The sequence below is a fragment of the Triturus cristatus genome, chromosome 5_2 (assembly GCF_964204655.1).
Source record: "Triturus cristatus chromosome 5_2, aTriCri1.1, whole genome shotgun sequence".
NCBI classification, from domain to species: domain Eukaryota; kingdom Metazoa; phylum Chordata; class Amphibia; order Caudata; family Salamandridae; genus Triturus; species Triturus cristatus.
The window spans coordinates 36,820,017-36,844,968 of NC_140588.1; the positions used below are offsets into that span (position 1 = coordinate 36,820,017).

The 24,952-nt window shown below is 44.5% G+C and overlaps 1 protein-coding gene across 4 annotated transcripts in view; it reads right to left on the reverse strand.

The window, feature by feature from the left end:
- Window positions 1-24,952, reverse strand: part of HJURP (Holliday junction recognition protein) — a 678,247-nt gene that overhangs the window by 320,882 nt on the left and 332,413 nt on the right. For all 4 annotated transcript variants that reach the window (XM_085606804.1, XM_085606808.1, XM_085606805.1 and 1 more), the window contains 2 exons: window positions 16,646-16,722; window positions 11,093-11,147 (listed from right to left, as the gene is read on the reverse strand). In XM_085606804.1, coding sequence (XP_085462930.1) covers window positions 11,093-11,147; window positions 16,646-16,722 — 132 coding nt within the window. The remainder of the gene's footprint in view (window positions 1-11,092; window positions 11,148-16,645; window positions 16,723-24,952) is intronic.

Here is a 24,952-nt window from a genome sequence, read left to right on the forward strand (position 1 = left end):
GAACTTTGGTGTCATCAAGTGGGATGAGGTCAGCACAAGCTTGGTATAGTTTGGAAGTGAGATGTTCTCCCCCCTTACACTCAATAACTGTGGAGAGTGGCACAAATGGGTCTGGCTCAAGTGGGAAATTTGGCAGCAGCGGTCCCATCGCTGAACGTACCCGGTTAAGAATAAACTTGTCCACTAACGTTGCCTCCTTGAATTTCTCCTCTTCAGACATAGAGAAAAATTGCCCGCCAGTAAACAAACCTCCGGCTTTACCAATGTCGTATTTGGAGAGCGTTTTCTGCACCAGTAATTCGCCGGTGATTGGGATCCAATTCGTATTAATTATCAGAATGCTGATCCGTTTTTTTCCAGGCCCAGCCGGTGGTTGAAACAGTTTGTATGTCCTTGGGGTCACAGGGTAAGCCTTGAGGGAGCACCGTGTTTAAAGAGCCTGGGAGGACAAAATCAGCCTCCGGACGTAGGTACGGGATTCTGGCATCAGGATGAAACCAGGAGTGTGCGTAGCTGCACTGGGCGACCAAATTATATAGCTGAAGATTGGGTGCCCCAAATCCGCCTCTACCATAAGGAAGCGTCATAACCTCCAACGGGCTCTGGGTCTCTTGCCACCCCAGGTAAGCCTAATAAGGTGAATGCTTAATGTCAAGAAGAAACTATTGGGAAGCGATATTGGGATGTTATTAAACAGATAGAGAAATTTCGGAAGGATGACCATTTTAATTAAAGCGACTCGGCCGGCAATCGACAGGGGGAGTCACAGACATTTTTCAACCTGTTCCTCTAGTTTATGCATCGCCTGGCTGTAATTCAGTCGGATTATTTGGTCAGTATCCAGATGTATATATATGTTGCAAGATATTTTGTCGAATCATCGCACCATTCCAGGGGAAACTCGCAATTCCATTGTGAAGTAAGGACAAATAACTGACTTGTGCCAATTTATTCCCAGACCCGAGAAGCGCCCAAACCTAATGATTTCCCTAATCAAAGGTTTGAGGTTCGCCTGTGGGTCCCAAACATACAAGATGACATCGTCCGCATATAGGGAGACCAGCAGACGGCCCATGTGAAACTGGATTCCTCTCTGCAGATGTCGCTCCTGAAAATGTCGGACCAGGGGGTCCATTGGCAAACTGAACAAAAGCAGTGATAAACGGACAGCCTTGCCTGGAGGAGCGAGACACAGTGCCATTGAGACGGATCCTGGCCGTCGGGCCCCGATATAAGAGAGCAGTGAGATTGATGAATCCCTTGGGCATACCCATCCTGCGCATTATACAAAGAAAAAACGGCCATTCCAAGGAACCAAAAGCCTTCTCGGAGTCTAGAAGGATTGCCGCGACTGGGATCTCAGGATTAATTCTGTGCAGTACTGCAAATAGCGTCCTTAAATTTAGGGAGGTGGACCGATGAGGCTCAACCCCCGATTGAGTGGGAGAGATGATTCTGTCCAGCAGCAAAGAGAGCCGCAGCACTATCATCTTCGCTAGGATTTTATAATCTAAGTTTAATAATGATAGCGGCCTGTAGGATCCACAGAGCAGAGGATCCTTTCCTGTTTTAAGGAGTAAAACTATCACAGCCTCTCGGAGAGTGGGCGGTAGCTCATTCTGCTCCAATGCCTCATTGTAAACTTCCAGTAGTCTGGGAGCCAGTAGATCTTTGTAGGATTTGTAAAAGTCGCCAGTGAAACCGTCAAGGCTTGGTGCAGTGGATCCATTTAGTGCTTCGATCGCGCTTATAATCTCATCAGAGGAGAACGGCTCAGCCAAAAAGTCTTGCATGTATTTTTCTAGGTACACCAGAGCTATCTTTGAGAAATATTCTTCCTGCTCGGCCCGATTGTGGGTGGTTTTGGAAGTATACAGTGTGCTGTAATATGTCAGGAATTCATCCCTGATATCAGCAGTATCATGAGGAGTTGTCCCGATAGGGAGTCGAGTTCTGTGATGTAGGGTTTTCCATAAGGGGGTCACAAAAGACGTGCCAGAGTGCGTCCTGGCCTCTCCCCTCGCGATAACAGCAGGCGGTAGCGTATTTGCTCAGGAAGTGAATTTCCCTATCGGCAGCCTCACAAAATTCTGTGAGGAGTGCCAGGCGTCGCTTGGTACTGTCCGGCTAAGGAGAGTGTTGTGCTGGGTCTATGGCATCCAATTGCTGCTCAAGGCGGTCTAGAGTCCCTCTAAGGTCTTTTAACACTCCTGCGTGTCTGGCAATGCTAACTCCCCTGATGAAAGCCTTAAAGGCCTCCCAAAGTACTGCCCAAGTGTCTACCGACCCAGTGTTTAATTCGAAATATTCAATTATTGCCTCTCTAATCTCGGTGAAAAACAGGTCATCATTCAAGGCCCTATTGGGGACCGCCACTGTCTCTCGTGTCCTTCGGGCCTGGGGACTCGAGCCTGTAGCACCACAGGGGAATGATCAGAATATGTTCTGGGGAGCGTCGTGGTTGAAGCATACCACGTGGCTAAGCCGGGAGAGCATAACCAATAGTCCAACCTGGTCCATGCATTATGTTGTGCCGAGTATTGCGTGTAGGAGCTAGCTGTGGGATTGCGGCGTCTCCAAATGTCAAACCAGTTCAATGAATCGCAAATGACTATGAGGGCGCGTCGAGCGCGATGCTTGGTGTCTGGGGCGGCAGAAGAGCGGTCTAGTACAGGATGCAATAGTAGATTATAATCTCCACCCATCAATATGAGATCAGAGCCCCGGGCGGAGTACTAGAGAATGGAGTTCATGAAAATATTCGGGACTGTCAGTGTTGGGGGGCATATAAGCACACCAACGTGACGGTGTGGCCCATCAGTATTACTGTCACTATGGTGTGGCGACCGTCTGCATCGCAGTGGATGTTGTGTAAATGGAAGGGGAGTCGCTTATGTATCAATATCGCTGTGCCACGAGCATATGAGCTATAATTGGAAAAATAGCGGTGTGGGCCCCAGCTAGCAGCAAAAGGAAAGTTTGTAGATTTTGGGGGGTGGGCTTCCTACAAGAACGCCACGTCTATGTGATGCCTTAGGTAGGTATTGGAGAACATGCTTCATTTTTTTGTTGCTAATGAGGCCCCTAACATTCCAGGTGATTAAGGAAAGGCAGGTGTGGTCGGCCATGTCAGGTGACGTTGTCACTACCATGTGTGCTGTGAAAGAGCAATATGACAGTAGTGGAGACATGTAGCACAATATAGCAACAAGCTTTGTGTGAATTAGAACAGGAGAAACAAATCTATGAATATTTCCCTTCCCCCTCCCTCACCCAACCTCACGTCCATAGACGTCAAGAACCAACCCCATCAAACTATAATCAAATGCATCCAATAGACATTCTAGTTGTCAACGACATTGTACAGTACGATGCATTACTTTCAGGAAACAAAGCAACATTAGAAACACTCAGGGAGGAGGTAACGCCCCGACAGCCCCCAGCGTTGTAAAGTAATGATCAACGTTACGTAATCTGTCAAACATCAATGAAAAGTTCCAGTCTGAAGAGACTGCAGTCCTGAACAAGTAGAACAAACTATTCTGTGGAAAAGAGATCGACACTGGTGATTGAGCCACTATGTGGGGGAGAAGAGCCAGGCCTGGCCCCTTTCTGCTGGCTGTTGCTGTTCTTGACATCTTACAGAATACCTGCACCGCGGCGGGGTACTCTAAGATGCGGGAATGGCCATTGACGTTGATCCGTAAGCGGGCTGGGTATAAAAGACCATATCGAAGTCCTAAGTTGTGAAGGGTAGCCTTTACACCATTGTATATTCGCCGTGCTTCTTGCACCATCGCTGTGAAATCAGGGTACAGCCCAACTGTTGAGCCCTGCCAGATGGTCGCACCTCGTTCCCGTGCTAGACGGAGAGCCGTGTCCCTGTCTCTGAAGTTCATGATTCTAGCAATAATGGGTCTCGGCGGGCAGCCAGGATTGGGGCGCGGGCCTAAGGAGTGGTGAGCATGCTCTACAACAAACCCAGGTGTAAAAGGATCTTTTCGAAAGAGGTCGGTGAGCAGCGTTTCCACAAAAAGGTCCATGTGGCCAGTGTTTGTGGATTTAGGTACCCTGAGAATGCGTAGATTACTGCGTCTACTATGCAATTCAAGATCCTCGTTCTTGATGGCTATGTCCTTTAGGATTTTTTCCATGCGTTCCAAGCGTTTAGTGGATTGCGCGGCTCCATCTTCAAGATCGGACACCCTCCCCTCAGCTGTGTCTAGTCGACGGTCATGGACTTCAATTTTGGCCCCCAAGGTATCTAGTCGCTTTTAGAGCGTGTTGAACCTGCGATCCAAGGCTCGGAATCCGGCTCTTCATTCTGTCAAAAGGAAAGACTGAGTGGAATCCGGACCGGTTGTGGGGACCGTGTCTTGACCCTCCGCCATATTGATGTCAAGCTTGCTTTCTCTCTCCACAGGCTTATCAAATGTGAGCAGTCTTTGCTTAGGGTGCTTACGGCTCATTCCTCCCTGCACGCGGGTAAGGGGGAGTCAACACTGGTGTGCACAGAGAAGTCGGTGGTGTAGCTGGACCAGAAGGGGCTCTGTCAGCGACTGGTACGTGAGGCTGAGTAAGTGGTGAATCTAGTGGAAACTGGTTTGTCAAGAGCAAAATCTGGGAATGATGGTAGTGCACAGCAGGCGAGGGAGCAACCGCAGTAAGCAGCGGTAGTGTCGGACGCCTCTATCGTATTGTGCGCAGGGGGATCACGCCAAACTGGGCAGCAGGTGTTGATTGCAGGGGTAATCAAGGGGAGGAAAAGCCAGTGGTACTCTTGTGTTGTCCGGCTCACATAAAATGGCGGTCGTGCTGCACGCTCTTAACAGGCAACCCAGGGGTCATCCGTTGGCTGCACCGTGCTCTGGTTCCCACAATGCACCTTAGAGTCTGCCGGTGGTGGGCCTCAGGGTGCCACGTCCCCCCCGGTAGTGGTGTGCAAGCAGCCGGGTGGCTGCCTCCCTGGCTCTCCTGCAGTCCCTGTCACCACGGGGCCTCCGAGAGTGATAACGGTCTTGTGCGCGCGCACTGGACCCAGCAGGGATCCGAGGCGTGCCGAGGGTGTATCAGCGGGTGGGACTGGGGAGGGAGGGGGGTATCGCCAAGCGCCTCACTCACCGGGATTACGGGTAAAGTGGGAGTCCCGTGGCTGCAGTCTTCTCGGCCTCAGGATCTCACACGAAGGCCGTGTATGAGGCTGCGCCGGGCAATCAAGTGTGACCCTGCCCCAAGCTGGAACCGGGCATGAAAAAAGGATGATTCCTGGCGTTTCTCAGAGGCATCAACCTCCATGAGCCTTCTCCACCGTCTTAGATCGCAGGATCTTGTTCAGGACACAACCGCAGTCATTATGGATGCGACAGAGAGCGTTTTGCTGGTTGCAACTGGCGGAGCTTCAGTGCAGCGCGGCCATCGCGGTCGGCTGCCTGGCCACGCCCTGTCGTGTCCATAGAGCTAGGAGATGTAGGCCCCAGAAAAGAGGTAAGGATAGGAAACAAAGGCCAGTCTTTGTTAGGACAACCAACCCAAGTAAGGGAAGGCCACAAGACTATTCCTGGTGAAGACCCTCCTGACACCAATGAAGAAGTCCTGGACAGTCAGGGAGTCCCCCCGAACAGACAAGAGAAAAAGGTGGAAGGAGGATGTCTACCACCTGAGTGGTAGCACCCCAGTCTGAAAAGTTAGAGAAGCTCCAAGAACCCAGAGTAGCCCATCCACCAGTAGTGTAGTGCAAAGGGCGTGGTTCTGGGCACTGATAGACGTCATTAAGCTCTGTTGGGTGCTTGACTTTGTGGCAACACTATCCTTGGCATGGGGCAGACCACATGATAGGAAGTAAGGTAGGCCCCCTGACCCTACTGGTCATGTTGGGGTTACTCAAACGTTGGGTGACCTCTTTGGGTCACCTAGGTGTTGCCCTTGCTAAGGTAGGTACCTCACAGTCCCAGGTGGGGAGTACAGAAAAGGTTATTTGATACACAGTCCTAGCCAAGGCTAAATTTAGTTTGGGGTCTGCCATAGTTGAGGTAGGTCAGCTCACCAGTGGGAATGACCATGGCAGAAGCATGTAGGGTATAGTAGGCCGTGCAATGGTCAGCCAGTTACCCTACATCATTGGTCGCTAAATAGTTGAGTAGACTTACCAAAAGCTGGGGGGGAAAGTGTAAGGAAACAGGCATTTTAACCTGACTTTTGCCCCCATTTTGACTGCTAGGTACTGGTGTAATAGCTCTGAAATGTCCTAAGCCCTGCTAAACAGGACTCCGTGCATATGCTCTGATCCTTAAAATGGTGCATGCTTAATTGGCATAGGGTAACTTAATTGTAAGTCCTTAGTATATGGTTCCAGGGGTACCCAGGGCCTGTAAGTTAGAGTGTCCTCCCAGGGACTGCAGCACTTGATGTGCCACCCAGAATGGGACAAGGTAAAACATGGTTCCCAGTCTGCCACTGCAGACTGGAAGGGCAGTTTTAAACTACTAACTTTAATATGTCATTTAAAGTATAGGAAATCCCAAACCACCATTTTTAATATACGTAAGTCACCCCTATGGCAGGCCAAATGAGCCCTAAAGCAGGGTGTGGTATGTTTAAAAGTAGAACATGTACTTTTACATGTTCCAGGAGTAAAACCCTAAATTGTTGTTTTTCCTTTGGAAAGGCTAGTAGCCCCATTGGCAAGAACAGAGTTACTGGCTGGCACCCCTGCCCTGCTACCCTTTGAATGGGATTACTATAGTTGGTACTGTTTGGTAACAAAAGAATCAGTGCATTTAATCCGATTTAATTTTACATCGAATTTTAATGTCACCGGTGGGCAAAGTGCATCTTTAGAAGATGCCCCTTTATTTGCCAATGGTTTTCAGTGCCTGTTTACTGTTTTACACTGGACATGTCCTGCAGCCAGCTTTCTGCCCTCCTGGGGGGATGTGCAAACAACCTGCGGAAAGGACAAACAAGGGGCCTGTATGGGAGAGAGGTGTTACCTCCCTCCTGCAGGAGGCCACACAGGTGTTAGTTCAAAAAGCGAGCCTCAAAGGGGAAGTCTCCTTTGAAGGAAAAATGGGTATTACTTGTCAGAGGGGCTGCTCTATTGTTTAGGCAGAAAGGCTGACACTGGGACGGGAGAGGAGAAGCCAGTTGCAAAACCGTTTTTTCCAGCAGGATGTAGTTGGTATCCACACCTTTGGGGTGGGCTAGGGAGCTCAGAGTGCTGAGAGGGGTGTCGCCATCTTGGGAGTCGGCAGAATTTTGCATCCTGGGATCGCCTGATGCCACACTTCCCAGGAAGTGGTCATCAAGAGAGAGGAAACACTTGGTAGCCCATTGTCTACCAGCTGCATCCTACCCTAAGGGCATTTTCTGATGATAAATAGGACACTCCTGACACCCAGAACTCGGATCTTAACCGACTTGGAAGGGCAGAAGAAAGACCTTGCTACACCGAAGGACAAGCAAAGAGAGGCTGTATCGACGATGGCCGCACCTGGTGACAAGCGATGAGAAGGGCTTTGCCTGCTGTGTCCTGCTCAGGAAGAAGCAAAATGCAGAGCCCAGTCAAACCTAGAGAACTCCAAGGGCTAGCTGTCTGGCTTCCAGTTGGCAGCACAGGGACACAACAGTTGAAGAAGCCCGCTGGGGCCAATTGCTAGCCAAAAGTCTTCAAGTCGCTACCACCGCTGCTGTGCATCACCGAGCACTAAGACCTGACACATAGAGTTGCACCCGAGTTTGCTGAACCTGTGAGTACTGTTGGAGAGTTTCTGGGACCCTCAGAAATCGAGTTATTGACTCAGTAAAGGATTGGCCTGTGACCAGGACAATGGGCAACTGGTAATCCAGTGGCAACTGGACTTTGGCCAAACCGGAGAGGACTTTGGGGGATGACGACCCTGCAACCAGGACCCTCTCACAGTCTTCGTGGACCGAGGATTCCCTGATGGACGACCCCCGTCGACCATGTCGCATCCACAGAATCCCTAGAGCATCTTCAGCATCCTTCATTTATTGCATCAGGAACAATCCATAGGAATCCATTGCAACACAGATAAAGTGCCTGAACTGTTGAAGGACTGCTTCTGCTATGAAGTTAACTGTTCTTGCTGACCGTGCTTGTCCCTCTGACTAGCTTCCTGGCAGAGTTGGTTGCCCCAAGTACTTCTAACCAACCGCATTGACACTTACCTAAGTTTCCTTAGAAAAAAATGTCTGTCCAATTAGTTGACTTTGCCAAGGCTTGTTTGAGTTTCAGTGAAATTGCACTGATTTCATATTTCTTGTAAACTCTATCTCTGGAACCCTCTGGTGGATGTTTATGAGTCTAATGTCTGTATTTTTATAAATTGGTGTTAGATTTCTCGAGTGTCGAGTCGGTTTCTTCTTCAGTTGTTTTGGTGCTGCTTTAAAGCTTTACAGTTGTTCCTTCGTGTAAGCCTTGATGCTCAGAGCCACAGCTACTCAGGGTTGAGCTGAAGGTTTGACAAACAAAACCCATGGGTCCTAAAAGGGTTGGTAAGTGTATTTCACGGTGAGGTGGCACAACCACACCATATAATACACCCCATTTCCTCACAGCGTGAAATTATCTATCATGATGCTTAAAATAATGCTTTAAGATATTTAGTTAGAATACCTTAGCTGATATAACTTGAATTGCATAATGAAAATGCTTGCACTATACTATCCCATTGCTTTAATATACATGCCCTAAGACAAATTCTTTCATGAAAGTCACAGACAGACCGTGCTGGCCAGAAGATATTTTTATGTGCTACAATTACATTTTGTTTGCAAGGTCAAGACATAATAAAATTAAGACTGACCCTTTGGTCTGTTGTGGTAGAGCAGCAGCCTGCTTTAAGAGGCAGAGGTCAGACTGCAAGCTATTTGCACAGGTAGGCCTACGTTGAAGACAGTGGTACTCTAAGGGTTTACCATGTACTCGTGGTATCATATGCCAATTGATGTATCATATTCAACTATAACTGTGATTTAAAGTAGTTTGAAGACCAAAGTGGGAACAAGGAATTCAGTTCAGGAATATTCAGTACATTTTCAATACAATACCAAATATCTGTACATACTGATTTACTTCAGGCCGACCTTATTGAACTAAGGATGTCCAAGCCTAAAAAAGTACCCTGGTACAACCATATTATAGATTACCGCCCAGGCCCGGTTCTAGAGGGTGGGCCAGGTGGGCCAGGCCCACCCAAACATGAGCCTTGGCCCTCGCAGTGAGGACATGAAGGCCAATAGAAAATGGGCACTTTGATTTAAAACTGGGAGATGCGTTATTGGGCCTGGGCTCAGGTGGGCTGTGTCATGCAACTACAATAGGGGTATGGCGAAGGGAACAAATTCTTTATTTGACACCAAGTAACTTTTGCCTACAGTCCTTTGCTGCGTGGCTTTTTCCATTTCTGTTCAGCATTTGAGAAAAGAAGTTTGTTTATTCTGATTCACCTTTCCTGACTCCTGCAGCTGCTTATCAGATCAGGTTGTGACACAAGGAATAGGTAAGAGAATGTGTTACTATTTGTTTTTATTTTAAAAATCTGCACAGGCCCAGCAAGGCACATACTTTGTGTATGCTTCATTTACATAGTTTTTATCAATATCATGGCTATGGATGCAAGACAACAATAAAAATGTCAACATAACTGGTGATTAATGATCCTGCTGTAGAGCAATCCTTTGCCTGTTGGTAGTTTTGAAATGCAGATAAGCTGTATTTTATTTGGATAGCTCAGTGGGTTACAGCCTTTGTCACAGAGATTCTTGTGTTACTTGCAGTTCAGAAGTTACAATCCTAACATAGGACAGTGACCTATGAAATGTCATCAAAGAGCTGCATACAAACATGAATGGTATAGTTAGAACTTCACTTTTTTGGGTTACTATATAGTCAGAAATTCCCCAGTCTTTCATTATTTTAATGTTGCTAAAAAGATTTTGGGCCGATATGCATTTGTATTAGTAAAGCCAACCCCCAACCACTGCGGTATGCTTTAAAATCCTGAGTTTGTGCTTCCCCAGCCCAAGCCCTCTTAAAATATACTGCCCACCAGTATGCATGACATGTAATTCTTACACCTTGTAATCCTCACTGGTCCATGTGACATTCCCTATAGACTGAATTACATACTTGTATGATTCATTGTCTCTGTATAATGTGTGTGTGATGTAAAGTACTGTGACACCCTACACTGCTATGGGTAGCGCTATACAACAAATGAAATGCATATGAGAGAGTGGCTACAGAGAGATGAGGGGCACTGTTGGAGGTTGGTAGTAATGGTATCTGTGGAGAAAGAGGTCATTGATGGGGCGCCAAAGAAGACTTTCGCACTAGCACTAAAACCGGCCCTGTCATTGCCTTTCTGTTTTTATTTAATTAGCAGTCAGGTCATTAGAGCAAACGTGGAACATATTTTAAAGAGCGTGCTAATTATATTTACTGCTATATACAATTTTTTAAGTTTGAAGATGATTTTAACTATGTTTTTTACGGGAATAATGAAAGTAGAGCTGGATGGGGCTGATATGGGGCTGTGGCCCAAGGTCAGCTGTGAGATAAGGTGCACCGGAGAGGGATGGTAGAAAAGTGGATAATCGGGCCTGGAAGTACTTGTGTTGAAACCTGGCCTGTTGGAATTTGAGCGTTTGCACTTAGGTCCAGACATGGCTCTTACTTTCAAATAACTCTCCACATGCTCTGTATACACACATAATTGATCTGTTGCATCATGGTGACTGCAAGTAGATATGAAGTAATCTAGGGCTTGTAGGCTACCACAAGAAGCGACAAATTGGGCCCGCAGTGGCCCACCCAAATGCACCCTTGGCCCACCCTACTAAAAATTCCTGGAGCTGGGCCTGTTACCGCCACACAACTAATCATAATAGCCTTCCACTAAAGCTGCCACAAAGGACAATTTAAAATAGAGCAGCACAGTATTATAGGTGTAAAGAGCTGTATTCTCTCATCACTTTATAAGCGGACTATATTCTAAGCAATTTTGGTATCAAAAATAATAAATGTTAACAAGAAAGCTCTCAGAAATAGTACCACTTGTATTGTTCTTACTTGATAAAATAAAAGTCTCATTATTTTTAGCTGAAGCAGGAAGTAGAGTTGACTCCTAAAAAAATAAATAAAAATAAATCGTAATTAACAATAACATCAGAATACACTGTAAAGAAATGATGACATTTTAAAAATAAATGATGAATGAGTTATTTGCATATTCATTTACTTATGGTGATAACGTAAAAGCAGTTGTCAATATGGAAAATGATTAATGCAGATTACAGTTTAAAGAAAAAAAGCCACAAAAGTTACGCACCTGTCACACTATTTTGCATGTGAATGTATTCAACAGATTCTCCTTGTTAGCAAAACCCATAAAGGTGGTAAACAAGACTGGTGATAAATGAAATCCACTAGTGACAACAAAGCACATCAGTTTTGTTTTCCTAGTTTCAATACAATACAAAGCTTGTAGTTGTACAACATAGGGGTCCAAGCATAAGGTAGAGACTCCTTAGGGAAGGACTCAATGTTGGATTGTGAGGAAGGTCGCTAATGCAGGAAGAAAAAGTTTGGCCCAGGCTTTATGAAGGACTCAATTTCAGTGAACGGACACTGAAAAATGCCATAAAGGAGATGTCTAAATATCCACTTTTTGAGAATTGTAATGCTTTTGCTGAGACATATCAGCGTATATTCTAGGATACGAAGAGAGGGGATGTGTCTTGTACTGCCTAAAGTGTTTCAATAAATGTCTGTGGGAATGGGGGTATCGAAGAGAAGGCTCAAGAGTAGCCTCATCTGGCATTTAATTTGCTATATATTGAGGTTGGGTGAAGAAGGAGCCAGTTCAGATAGAACAGGACTCTGAAAAGTGAGAGTGGATACCAGAAGGCCGCTTACAAGACTGGCAGAGATGTAAGGTATAGGCTAGACCTTCTACCTTGACCCCAGCATGTTACACTCATCATAGGTCCTTGAGTAGGACTTCAAACCCTTCCACGCAGAGCACTGGCAGCAACTGTTTCACCCCAGTTCTACTTTAGTAGGGGGGCCTACTTAGCCATGTGGGACTCTGGGGAACCTCACAGTCATTATTGGACTCCAGGGACCCCGGGTCTAAGCAACTTTGATGATTTAAGACATAAAACAATACACAAAAATAGGGAAACAAGCATCCATCAATAAATACACAAATTATGAAATATTTAATTTAATTCACAAATATAAAAAAACACACAATTTAAATTTTAATGGGAAGGTTGGAGATTTTCTTAATTCAATTGAGGTCACTCATCGTCCAAACTATACACTATTTGATGCACTTTCACTGTTCCCATGAATCAATCTAAGAATACCAACATATATTTTAGCCTCCAATTTCCTTCATATTTACAAAAGGATTCAATTATTTAAAAAATTACTTCTTTATTGATATACACTTTATTAATCTGTTAATTTTATTTAATTTTCTAAGCAATCGCGGACCCCCTGAGTAGACCTCAAGGACCACTATGGGTCCCCGGACCTCAAGTTAAGAAGAACTGCTTTAGAGAACTGTGTGTCCACCAATAACTTTACTGAAAAAAGTTTTGGGGGCCAGCACCATATTTAGCCACACCCTTAAATCTGACCAGAAGTCATCCAATAAATGGAAGGCTTCACCTTAACATCCTCTTTCATATCTCGCCAAACACAAGAACAGCATGCCATGTACTGGGAACCATAAGGACTGACGCTCACTTGGGGACGCTCCTAAATTTAATGTGAAACTAGGAGTAGTGTGAATGAACAAACACAGACTAGCAGTAAAATATACTAATTATCTAAAAATCAAACTTCTTAGGATATCCCATTTCGAATCAAGAGATCCTAAGTACGTCTGTGATTCAGTTATCTTAAAGTTGCTTTATACAAGTTGTTCTAACTAGTATTTCTCATACCTCAAGGTATTTGACACCAGACAAGCACACACATTATCTTTCCTTAGGGACAACAAGTAAAATAGATTCCAGTAAAATGTATTCTCCATGGGAGAACATATACACTCAAGAAGTAGGAGAATCTAATCAAGTTCAAATGTAAATATGATAATTTGGACAAGGGGTAAACCAGCATTCCACAGTTCTGTCTGGTACACCCATTGTCTACATATCAATAAGAAAAGAGCCAGAATTAAGGATGAGTGTCGATTATCAGCAGCTTAAAGCAATCAGAAAAAGGCATAAAAAACTGACACCATTTACAAATAATGCAGGTCTTTCCAGGCCAGATAAATATTGAAATGATATTCCACAAGCTATACTTAAACTAGCCTAATATCTAATCAGAAAAGTACAAGGAGATGAGTGGATACACTGTTCCATGCTCATTCTGGACATACTGAAGAAATGGTGATGCCTTTAAGGCTATGTAAAGCCCCTACCTTCTTTCAACATTTCTTGAAGGAAATGTTTCATGACACCGGATCAGCATGACATGAGAAGTAATGGGCAACATGAGGAGTTGGATAGATTGTACCCAGCTCAATAATAGATTCCAAAGACCAAAAGCATTTCATTATCAATACTACAACATCAATGAGCACACATGCTCAATTGCCTACCACATTCTTTCAATCGCAAGAAGGATATATCCACAACCAGACTGTGGTAGATCTCTACATTAAGATGGACGAATTTATATCTTTGAGGATCCTCCATACTGGAAGCATACTCTCTGTGTTTTGTTTAACACAGTGGCCTCCAACCTTTTTCTGTTATAATAGCAACGTAGGTTCAATAAAAATCATCCCAACTAACTAATATCAGTGATATGCTAGTGACCACCTCATCCAAGATGATCAGCATTGATCAATCAGTGCACTGGGTAGGGTTGCCAGCAGTAAAGCAAAAAATATTCAATTTGGAATACCTTTGCATGGGTAATACATGAGAGCGATTGCTGCAATCCCTCTGGAGCCAAGGTATGTAATGAGTAATAAATTCCTCCAACACAAATGCGTTTTGACAAGTCAACCATTTTAATCCAAACATCAGCGTATGAGTCCTGAAAATACACACATTTTTGTTTTGAATTAATGCTTTTTAATGTTTTCATCCACATAATAATTTAACCAAGCAAAAGCCTCTATATATTAGTAGGCTGGGCTGCACACAGGAGAGCTACTCACATGTAGCAGAAGAGCTGCTGGGGTTTACAAGCTACTTTTGGGGTCACCTGGTTTAGGACATCTTTGAACATGGACTACAAGACAAAACCATGTTAGACCACGGACGCCAATTCCTCTCTTGATTCTGGAGAGAGGTCGACACACTCTTAGGAATCCAGTTATGTTATTCATCTGCTTATCATCAGAACAATGATCAATCAGACAGAAACAAGTAGGCAGGTGGCCAATACCCCATTATTTCTGTATGCAGCATAACCAGAATTGGCTTGATCTCCTGCCACTAACTTGGTTTAAGCAAAATAACACTAAGTGTTTAGCTGTTGGAGCATCCCCCTCCTCTGTATCTTATGCATACCATCCATGAACGATATATTTATTATTGCTCACCTTTTCCTGCTAGAGAAACCAGTTTTTTAATACATCTGCTAAAACACGGATATATGAACATGATGTTTTTGTTACAAGAGTCTAAGAAAGACGCTAAGGGGTTCTCCAACGGACATTGAAGAAATGACAGTATAATTCTAAAGACAATTCATTTGATTGTAAACCATCAAAATAAAACTGTTAGGGGTCGCCATGCAAATAAAACAAATACTTGCCTTTGTTAATAATATATCTGGTGGAAACTACATTATCCCTCAGATTCCAGATCGTATGAATATACTCCAGGTACCTTTTTGCCTACAGAAGCTATTCTGGGCCACCAGGTGACGCCACTGGACTTCCTCTGCAGTTTCACTAGCCCTTGAAATAAAAACATCATGCAATATAAAGCGGTGAATGGCACACTGGTGTCAGTTACTAGAGTTTAGGGACGGATGTACGAACAATAATAATAGCGATTACCAAATAGAGATTTTTTGCGAATCACTATTACTAATGTACAAATCTAGTATTCAGTCCCTATTCCCTAAATAGCGATTCATACTGGGTCACAAATAGATCTACCTCATGAATTGTAATGAGGTAGGTCGCAATTTTGAGACCCACTTCGATTCGCTGCAGTAAACATTGATGTTGGCCTGCTCTATACACTTTTCAGACTTTGAGTACTTTATTAGGACAGTCACTAAAAAATGGAAACATAGAAGTGGGTTCTTAAGGCTTGGTCTCCGACAATGGAAAGGAAAATGAGTTACTTACCTGTAACTTCAGTTCTCCAGTATTGGTATCTTTCAGAGATTCCCATGCTTAAATCATTCCCCATCGTCAAAGTGGGAGTCCCTTGGTACAATAATAAAGCAGTGTGTATCACTATCATAGGCTATAATGGGAATGAACAATCACTTAACAGACTATCTATGTCCTTTTTAAAAAAAATGACCAAACTTCAAACCTTAACCATTCAGGTGATAGCACCCTCTAGAGCACGCCCAAGAAAGTCAGAGTCCCTCAGATTTCCAAGCACAAGTGGGAATAAAATACTGCTGAGCTATAAGGGTACCCTCTCAGGGGAGGGTGGGTCACATGTGAATCTATAAAATATATCAATTCTGGAGAACAGCAGTTACAGGTAACTCATTTTCATCTCCAGTATTGGATTGTTCATAGATTCACACACTTGAATTAGAATAGAAAGCAGTTACTGCAGTTAAACCTTTTGTAAAGTAAGTACCTGTTGAGGATGGTGGGTAACAGTCTAACATATAAACATAATAACACTATATGTGATAGAATAAACATGCTATATATGACAACATTATATGCAGCTATGTATATAAGATGTACCTGTAAATAATCATAAATATGTACATACCTTTACAGAGGCTCGCCTCATTGGAACAGATGTCATTAACGCTGTCTGTTGAAAGGCTGCATCACTATGCTGTGCCAATTCTAGGCAGTAGTGCTGCGTAAAGATATGGGTGCTTTTCCACTTTGCAGCACAACTTATTTACTCCAGCAGAATGCAGACAAACAGGGCAGCCAAAGTGGACACTGCCATTGTTGAATGAGCCCTTACCTTGGCTGTGAGTGGTTTGCCAGCTTTGAAGTGGCAATACCGGATAGTGGCGGAAAGCCACCTTGAGATGGTTGCATTTGTGACTGAAGCACCCTGTCGAGTTTGTGCATAAGACAGAAACAGATGATCAGTTTTTCTAAGCCGTTTAGAACAATGCAAGTAGAATTTTAGAAAGTTTTTAATGTCAAGTGTACAGAGTGAACTTTCTGCTGGTGATTCCAGATTTGGGAAAAGGGTTCGCAGTATGATCAGGTGATGTGATGGAAGATTGAATGTAACATGCACCCAACTACAAAATATCTGACACTTCATTGGCTGTTTCACATTTCAGTTACATTTCCTTCAGTGATGAGGGCGTCCTATGTTATCTTTACCATGCCGCTCAATTTTGTGATCCTCTAGCAAGACAAAAACATACTTTCTATTATTCATACTTTAAGCATTTTCACTGGTGCCTAAAAATAAAACTTACATGGGCATCCGTTTTCGGACTGGTAGATGTTGCGTGGACCTCTTGTTCTTCAGGGTCATCTTGTTCATCAGGTTGATCTACAATATCATAAAACATATTGTGTTTATTTCCTTGCAAGTAATAGTAAACAGAACATATTGTTTGTTCCCTTTCCATAATTTGGTGTAGAGTCCGCCAAATTCAAGTTCCCCAAGCTAACTAGACATCTATCTGGTACACATTTTTAACAACAGGTGTCACATTATCATTTTACCTGAGAATTCCATTTATATTCAAGAAAAACTATTTTAAACAAAACATTTTGATATACAACTCAGACTCAACACCAGTTACCCACAGAAATAAATAAAGCACTGGCTATGCTGCACTACTCATGAAAGACTACCAGTAAACGCTTCATTTTCCATTACGTGAAAGCAATTCTATCCTACATCAATTTTGCACAGTACTATAAAGGTTAGCATGACAGTCCACAGGCGAGTACGTCAAGCTGGAGGCTGGGAACTCGCAAGACCCCTCTACTCCACTGTAAAATGAAAGTTAAACAAAAAAAAAAGATGTGGGTGGGAATGGTGCAGGGGAACTAAAAGAACAAGATACCTTCAGTAAAGCTCCTTCTAGTGGGTACTTTATCTAAACAGATTCCTCAACTTGATAAAACTCTAACTGGCACATGCATCAATATTGGCTGTTGCGATTCCTTAATTGCGATTTTTAGGGGAATCGCAATTAAGGAATCGCAAAAGCCTATGCATGTAGAAATCGCTTGAAAAATAGCGATTTCTAAACATTCCGTAATTGCGACTCACAAATTGCGAGTCGCAACTAAGGAATACCTCCCCATTCATTCCTATGGGCCAAGAGGCCCATAGGAATCAATGGGAAGACATTCTCAATTTGCGATTCTCAATTGAAGAATCGCAAATTGAGAATGCAATTTCAAGGGTGCAAGGGTGTCAAGACGACACCCCGTTGCACCCCTGAAATCGATCTGTGCACAAATGTTGCGCACACACATGTCCCTAGGACATGTGTGTGTGGAACCCACGACTTTGAAAAATGCACTTTAGTGCATTTTTCAAAGTTTCCGCAATTTACCATGTGGTATGATTCCAAGGTAAATAGCGGGCCCAAATAGCGAAATCGCTATTTTTAAAGGCATCTTGCATTGCAGTTAAGGAATCGCAATTTGCGATTCCTTAAATGCAATTGCAATTTAAGAAATCACAAAAATTTGCGATTTCTTAAATTGCGAGTGGCAAGTTGTTTCATGCATCGCAAATGCTATTTTTGCGAATCACTCCGTTTGCGATCGCAAAAAGCTTTGATGCATGTGCCTGTAAGGCATCAAACTAGATCCAGGCACATTTTCAGATAATGGTGTTGTGTGTCAGTAGATGGTGCTGTGTACCTCTATGGTGACTCGGTACCCCTCCGGAAGTGACACAGCAGGGGCACATATAAGAGCCACCCTGGAGCACTAACATATTTGTAATCTTTCTCTCCCCACTTCCACAGATACAGAGCACTCCAACCAAATAATTGAAAACAGTCTCCTTATCTCTAACCAGGAACATTAATAAGGTTATAAATAATTATTATTATTATTATTATTTATAAATTTATAAAGCGCCTGGTGACCCGGAGGCATCCCCGCGCTATAGAGCTGTGATATCCCAAGAGGAGGGGGGACCGGAGGATTATTTGGGGAATAAGAAAGTTTTTAGTTTTTTCCGGAAGAGGGCGTGGCAGGGTTCCAGACGCAAGTGGCGAGGCAGTGCGTTCCAGCCTGAGGAGGCTTTGACCGAAAAGCGACGGCCACCGGTCCGAGCCTTCTTAAATTTAGGGACGATGGCCAAATGCTCGTCGTCCGAGCGCAGTGCCCTAGGGGCTTTGTAGGGGGCGACAAGGTCTTTCAGGGCGGCAGGGCCGGCACCATTAATGAGTTTGTGGCTGGTGCACATTGCCTTAAACTCAACTCGTTGGCGGACAGGGAGCCAGTGCAGGGCCTTGAGGGCTGATTTGGCCGAGGCTCTGGGGGGGAGGTCCATTATAATCCTTGCCGCGGCGTTTTGTGCCCGTTGGAGTTTGGCTAAGGTAAACTCCGGTGCACCGAGGTAGACGGCGTTGCTATAGTCGAGTCTGGCTAGGATGAGCCCTTGAACCAGCAGTTTCCTGGATATTGGAGGAAGGAGAGGGAGAATTTTCCGGGTTGACCGCAGGAGGCCAAAGCATGATCCAGCGGTCTTGGTTGCCTGGGTCTTCATGGTGAGGCTTGGTTCCAGCCAAACGCCTAGCGTTTTGACTTCTGACTTTGGAGTGGGTATCTCACCAAAGGTGTCTGGCCACACCGAAGCGGGGATTGATGACCATTTGTTGCCCAGGAGCATAATTTCGGTTTTAGAACCGTTCAATTTTAGGGAAGATTCGCACATCCAGGAGTAGATGTCTTGGAGGCAGTTCCGCAGGCTGTCTGGGTGTTTGTCCAGCTGGGAGAGGGAGACGACAAGTTGGGTGTCGTCAGCGTAGTTGACAATTTTGATCCCATAGGGGGTCACGACGTCTTCCAGGGGGGCCATGTAAACATTAAACAGGGTGGGACTAAGCGAGGACCCCTGCGGGACTCCACAAGTCAGTGGAAGGGGGTCTGAGCGAGAGTTGCCGTCCCACACCTGAAATGAACGGCCTGATAGGAAGGAGTTAATCCAGGCGTGTGCTGAGCCCACAATTCCTGCCCTGGCCAGGCGATGTAGAAGGACACGGTGATCCACCGTGTCAAAGGCGGCACTGAGGTCCAGGAGGATCACTGCCACTGATCCTCCTGAATCCAGAATGCGCCTTGATTCCTCAATGACGGAGAGGAGGGCTGTGTCCGTGCCCTGGCCGGGCCTAAAGCCAGTTTGAGATGGGCGCAGGATTTTGTTGGTCTCAAGGAATTGGGAGAGTTGGGAATTAACTAGCTTCTCCGCCATCTTGCTGATGCAGGGAAGGAGTGATATGGGTCTATAATTAGACATATCGTCAGGATTCAGATGGGGTTTCTTTAGCAGGGCTTTGACAACCACATTTTTCCAGTTGGGCGGCACTGTGCCTTGGCGCAAGGAGATGTTAATGAGATCCCTGATGGTGGAGGCTATACTGGGGGCGGCAGCTTTTAATAGTCTGGCCGGGGCTGGGTCAAGAGGAGAGCCGCTTTTCATTTTGGCTAACGTGGCGGAGACCTCAATGAGGGAGGTTGCTCTAAAGGAGGACAGCCGCGGGCTGTTGATACAGACCTCAATATCAGTGGAGATGTGGGGGGTGATGCTGGGGAGAGAGTCCAATATTCGCGAGATTTTAGAGTCGAAGAAGGAGGCAAAGTCATTACTTCTGTCTGGGGGGGCATGGGAAACGGTGGGTGCTGATGGAATGTTGAGGAGTTCTTTGACAATCAGGTACGCTTCTTTTGTGGAATTGGTGGCGTTTTGTATTCTGTTGTCATAGAATCCTGCCTTAGCAAGTTTGAGAGCTGATTTGTAGCGTCTAACTGCACTATTGTAGAGGTCTTTGTTACTGTGGAGCCAGTCCTTTCTCCACTGCCTCTCGGCCTTTTTGCACTCTTTGCGTAGATCCCTGAGGTCAGGAGTATACCAGGGGGCCTGGCCTTTTATCCTGTTTTTGATCTCCCGATTTTTTATGGGGATAAGATTATCGAGAGTGGAGGATATCCAGTCTCTGACTTGGGAGTCGGCGGTGGAGGGGTCCTCAGAAAGACTGGGGGTTGAAGCGTCCAGGGCTGTGGACCAATCCTCCACCGAGAGTCTGGCCCACGCTCTGTCTCTGGTGAAGGTGGGGGGTTTTTGAGGCTTTTTGAAAGCTCCAGGGAGATGGGTCGTGACTAGAAAGTGGTCCGTCCACGGGAGGGGTTGGGAGTTAATGAAAAGGAGGGAAGGGATGTTGGAAAACACCGGGTCGAGAAGGTGCCCTTTCGTGTGAGTAGGTTCAGAGTTGGCGAGAAGCAGACCCAAGGCCGCTAGGTCGTCAATAAAGTCGGTTGCCCCAGTGTCAAGGGGATCCTCGAGATGGATGTTTAGGTCGCCTGTTATAAGGAAGTTAGGTGTCAGGTGTGCCGTGGAGGAAACGGTTTCCAGGACGGTGCGGTGATTATTTACATACAGAATAGCTACCATAGCAGTACCTACCAAAGGTGATGGGTCTGGCAAGTGTACTCAGACCAGACCGTCATGCAGAACTGTGTGGGCAAAGTGGCTCTGACTGTCAAGGCAGTAGTGCTTTGTGAACATGTGCACCGATGCCCGCGTTGCAGCCTGCCAGGTGCACAGAACCGATGCTCGTCACACCAGTGCTGTAGCAGCAACCTTGGCTCTGGTGAAATAGGCCCACAGGCCATAAGGGGGTTGTTTCTTGGCCACTACAGAGCAGATTTTGTGGCAGAGGACTAACGAAGCTTACAGGGCCCTATGCAGCACCACCTTTCCTTTTGTTACTCAAGAAACCCCTACAATAGTCTCCCACACAATAGTCTGCTCAATGTAGAAACTCAGCACCATTTTACCATTTTAGGGTTAAGGCGATTGATGTGGTGGAACAGAAACACTAGAAGAGTGGCTTGGCCCATATGAAAAGAAGACTCTCTGTTTGCTAAAAAAAACCACTCAAGGTCCTAAGCACCAATTGCTCGGGCAGAGGGTGGTATAGAGCAGTTGCACTGAGGTCATAGCAATAAGGAAGACAATCTTGAGCATCAAGAGTCGCAATGAGGAGCTGTGCATTGGCTTAAATGACGAGCACATGAGACATATTAAGGCTAGATTTAAATCTCAAGCACCTCCTTTGAGCACCCGTTCTATCACTACATCTTTTTGGGCGCTAAGAGTTAATATTTTGATGAAAATTGTATGATTACTGTGATTACAAAAATGTAACAAAAAATTCTTTGGACTATAATATGCTTGTGTGTGTCCAAATTTCTTTGATTTATTCTGTTTTCCTGCCTTGACCCCATATCTGGTGATTGATTTCGAAGGGGTTTGTGCATACATTGTTTGAAGATATTGAATAATATATCCCAACATGATTTATAGTAATCTTTCTGTTCTTTTTCGATCGGACCACTGCTGTCTGTATCCCGAGTTACCCAGGTCCTTCAGGTTAATTTTGGGTCACCCCATTGTTTTGTAATAGTGAAGGCTTTCAGAGCCAGAACGATCGCCCAAAGCTCCAGAATATGTATGTGGAGATGGCTCTCCAGTGGAGATCAGAGACCCCTGATCTCCACTTCCCCAAGTAGACTGCCTCAACACAGCAGTGACATATCTGCCAGAACCGTACAATTTAGGTGAGGAAGGGAGAGAGGCCTGCTGCATGTCAGGCTGGTTCTTGGATTTCTGCAGATATACAGCCATCTTCAGCGAGATCTGAGTGGAGGTGCGCCTGATGTCTGGCCCACTTGTATCTGAGGTTCTACTACTGTAGGCCCTGTTATAACGCGTTATTCGATTCAAGGCGGCATCGCTTCGGTGAGCACTTCAGCAGAGAGTCACAGTTCACTGCCTCTCTCCTTACGCCCAGGCAGTAGCGATGGAGCATGCCTACCTACCATTGGGCAACCTTTTTTTCGTAACATTGTGACCGGGCGCGTGTCCACTGTCCTCCTTTCTTCGGTATCAGCCGCTCAATGCAATCAAGCCAGTTATTAACTCCTGGTGTTTAATATTCCGCCCTGGGTTCCTTTAACACTGAATTGGCACAATTCGCCACTGGTTGTGTCATTCTGTACACGCCAGGACGAGCACTCCATTCTATTAGCATTCACATCGGGCATTATTATTGTCAAATTTTGTGTAGTGAGCTCTCCTACACAGCCATTTCTTGTCTCCGGCATATATTAGTTAGCCCTGATGATACCTAGATTTTCAAATAGGATCGAAAAGTTGTCAACCTGTAGTACCATGACTATTGCAATGCCTTCTTAATTTTAATAACAATAGCTTTGATGGAGCAAGGATTCAAGAAAACAAAACTTGCTCGGAGCAATTCCTCATTAACAGTATTAATTATTAGAAATAGAAAAGAAAATGAAATTAATATGCACGCACAACATTTACATATGGGAAGGAGAGCTTTACGCATGCTTATTAATGAAAATAGAATGCAGCGCAACTAAAACCCGCTTTAAACTGGAAAACGCTTTTGCGCATTTGCAATTTAGAACTACTTTGTAACGTGACTAACCCGTTTTGACAGGGAAAACTCTCATGCATGCGCAGAAACTACTAACATTGGGTCTTGAGGTACCGCGTGCCTGGCATATGCTTTCCTGAATTTAAAGAGAGCTATCGCTGCTAATGCTTTGCTTAATAAAGAAGAAAATAACATGGGATAGAGTAGAAGTGGGTGGTGAACAGTGAAAATCACTTATTTGAGAAATTAACATTTGTTTATGATTCCTTTATTAATAGTGTACATTTGGGCCTCATGTGACACACAAAAGAAAAAGATGGCGTTGAAAATGGATGCGAGCTAGAAATGCGCAGTGTAATGGTGATGTGACCTGATGACCGAGTCACTGAAAGGCTGCCAAGAGCCAAGGACACCCACCGTGTGAAAATTCTTCTCAACTGTAGATCCGTATTGAATGCATTTTGAATAGTAATATTAAATGCATGGGAGCTGAAATGAGAGAATATTAAGGGCCATATGTAGGTAGGGACCCATTTACCACTTCATAAATACCGAATTTTACCGATTCGGTATTTATGAAGTGGTAAATGATATGTAGGTAATGAGTCGGTAATATTTACCGATTCGGTAAAAGTCGGTAATTACCGAATCGGTATTTACCGATTCGGTAATGAGGCATACCTTCCCATTGATGGGAAGGTATGCCTCATTACCGAATCGGTAAATACCGATTCGGTAATTAGGGGAACACATGCAAGGGTGGCAGGGTGTCACATTGACACCCTGTTGCACCCCTGATTCGGCCACGTGTGCACATGTGGCACACATACATGCCCTAAGGGCATGTATGTCTGCCACATTGCACACTTCTAAGCGCTTCAAAATGCGTAAACACATTCATTAATTATTTACCACCAACTATTAGTTGGTGGTAAATACCGACTCCTAAAAACACCCACACACTCCCCCTACATCTCATTTTTGTATTCGGAATTTACCGAATCGGTAAAATTACCGATTCGGTAATTTTACCGATTCGGTAAATTACCGAATACAAAAATGAGCCCCCTACATACCAAAAGCCAAAATACCGGTCGGTAACGGTATAATTACCGAAAATCGGCCGTTACCGACCGGTATTTGGCTACCTACATGAGGCCCTAAATGAGCTAAAGGGGGTGGGTTTTGAGAGACAAAAGAGTTATTAAAAATGTAAACATGTCAGTGTGAGGTGATGATAACTCCCCTGTCCCTGTACAATCAGAGTTCGTATTTCATCAAGATTTGTAACTTTTGAGGGTAGGACATGCGGAAATGAAGACTATAACTAGAGTGACTTCATTTTTAAGAATTGACATGTCATGCATGCAAGCGAGGAGAGGCAAGCACGAGTGCAAGAGAGAGAGAGAGAGAGGCAAGAAATACTGCTGCTGAGGAAAGAGAGAACAGACTGGGAAGGTTCACCTCTGAAAGATACTTTATTAGATCGAAGATTCCGGAAGAATATCGAGGAGGGAGAGAGTGTAAGTGAGGGATGCGTCCCAGTGCTTTGGGTCTATAGAGAGGTTTAGTAAGTATCACCTTGTCCTAAGCCTGTCCTGTAGCCTTTGTCTTCTGAGTCTTAATCAGGAGATCATTCAGTTCAGTAGTTTTTCAGTTCAGTAGAAACTTTATTCGGTCTTTTACAACCATAAAAGTATACAAATAGGCAACATACCATTCAATAAAATAAGTAGATAAGAATAAAATAATCTATACACATTCTTAAAGCCAGTAATCCTCAAGACTTTAAAAATTATTTAAAAAACTTCTAAAAACACACAATTTCATTTTTATTCTCATAAAAATGTGAATATTTCTCACCGCATTACTTTGACCCTTTCATGGCTCGTTCTCCACGTAAGCTTAAAATCCTAGTCATCTCAAAACTTATTACATTTAAGGAACTCTTTAACTTTTTCTTTATATATTTCCCCATGGCTCAAGCTAAGTCTAAATTAATCATTTCCACTAAAAGGTTTACTGCTTGCATCCCAGTTTTTAATATCATACTTTTTAAAAATCGGACATAAAAACTCTCTTCGAATTTCTAAAACCTTCTGGCTGTTGTTCCTAAAGTGCAGG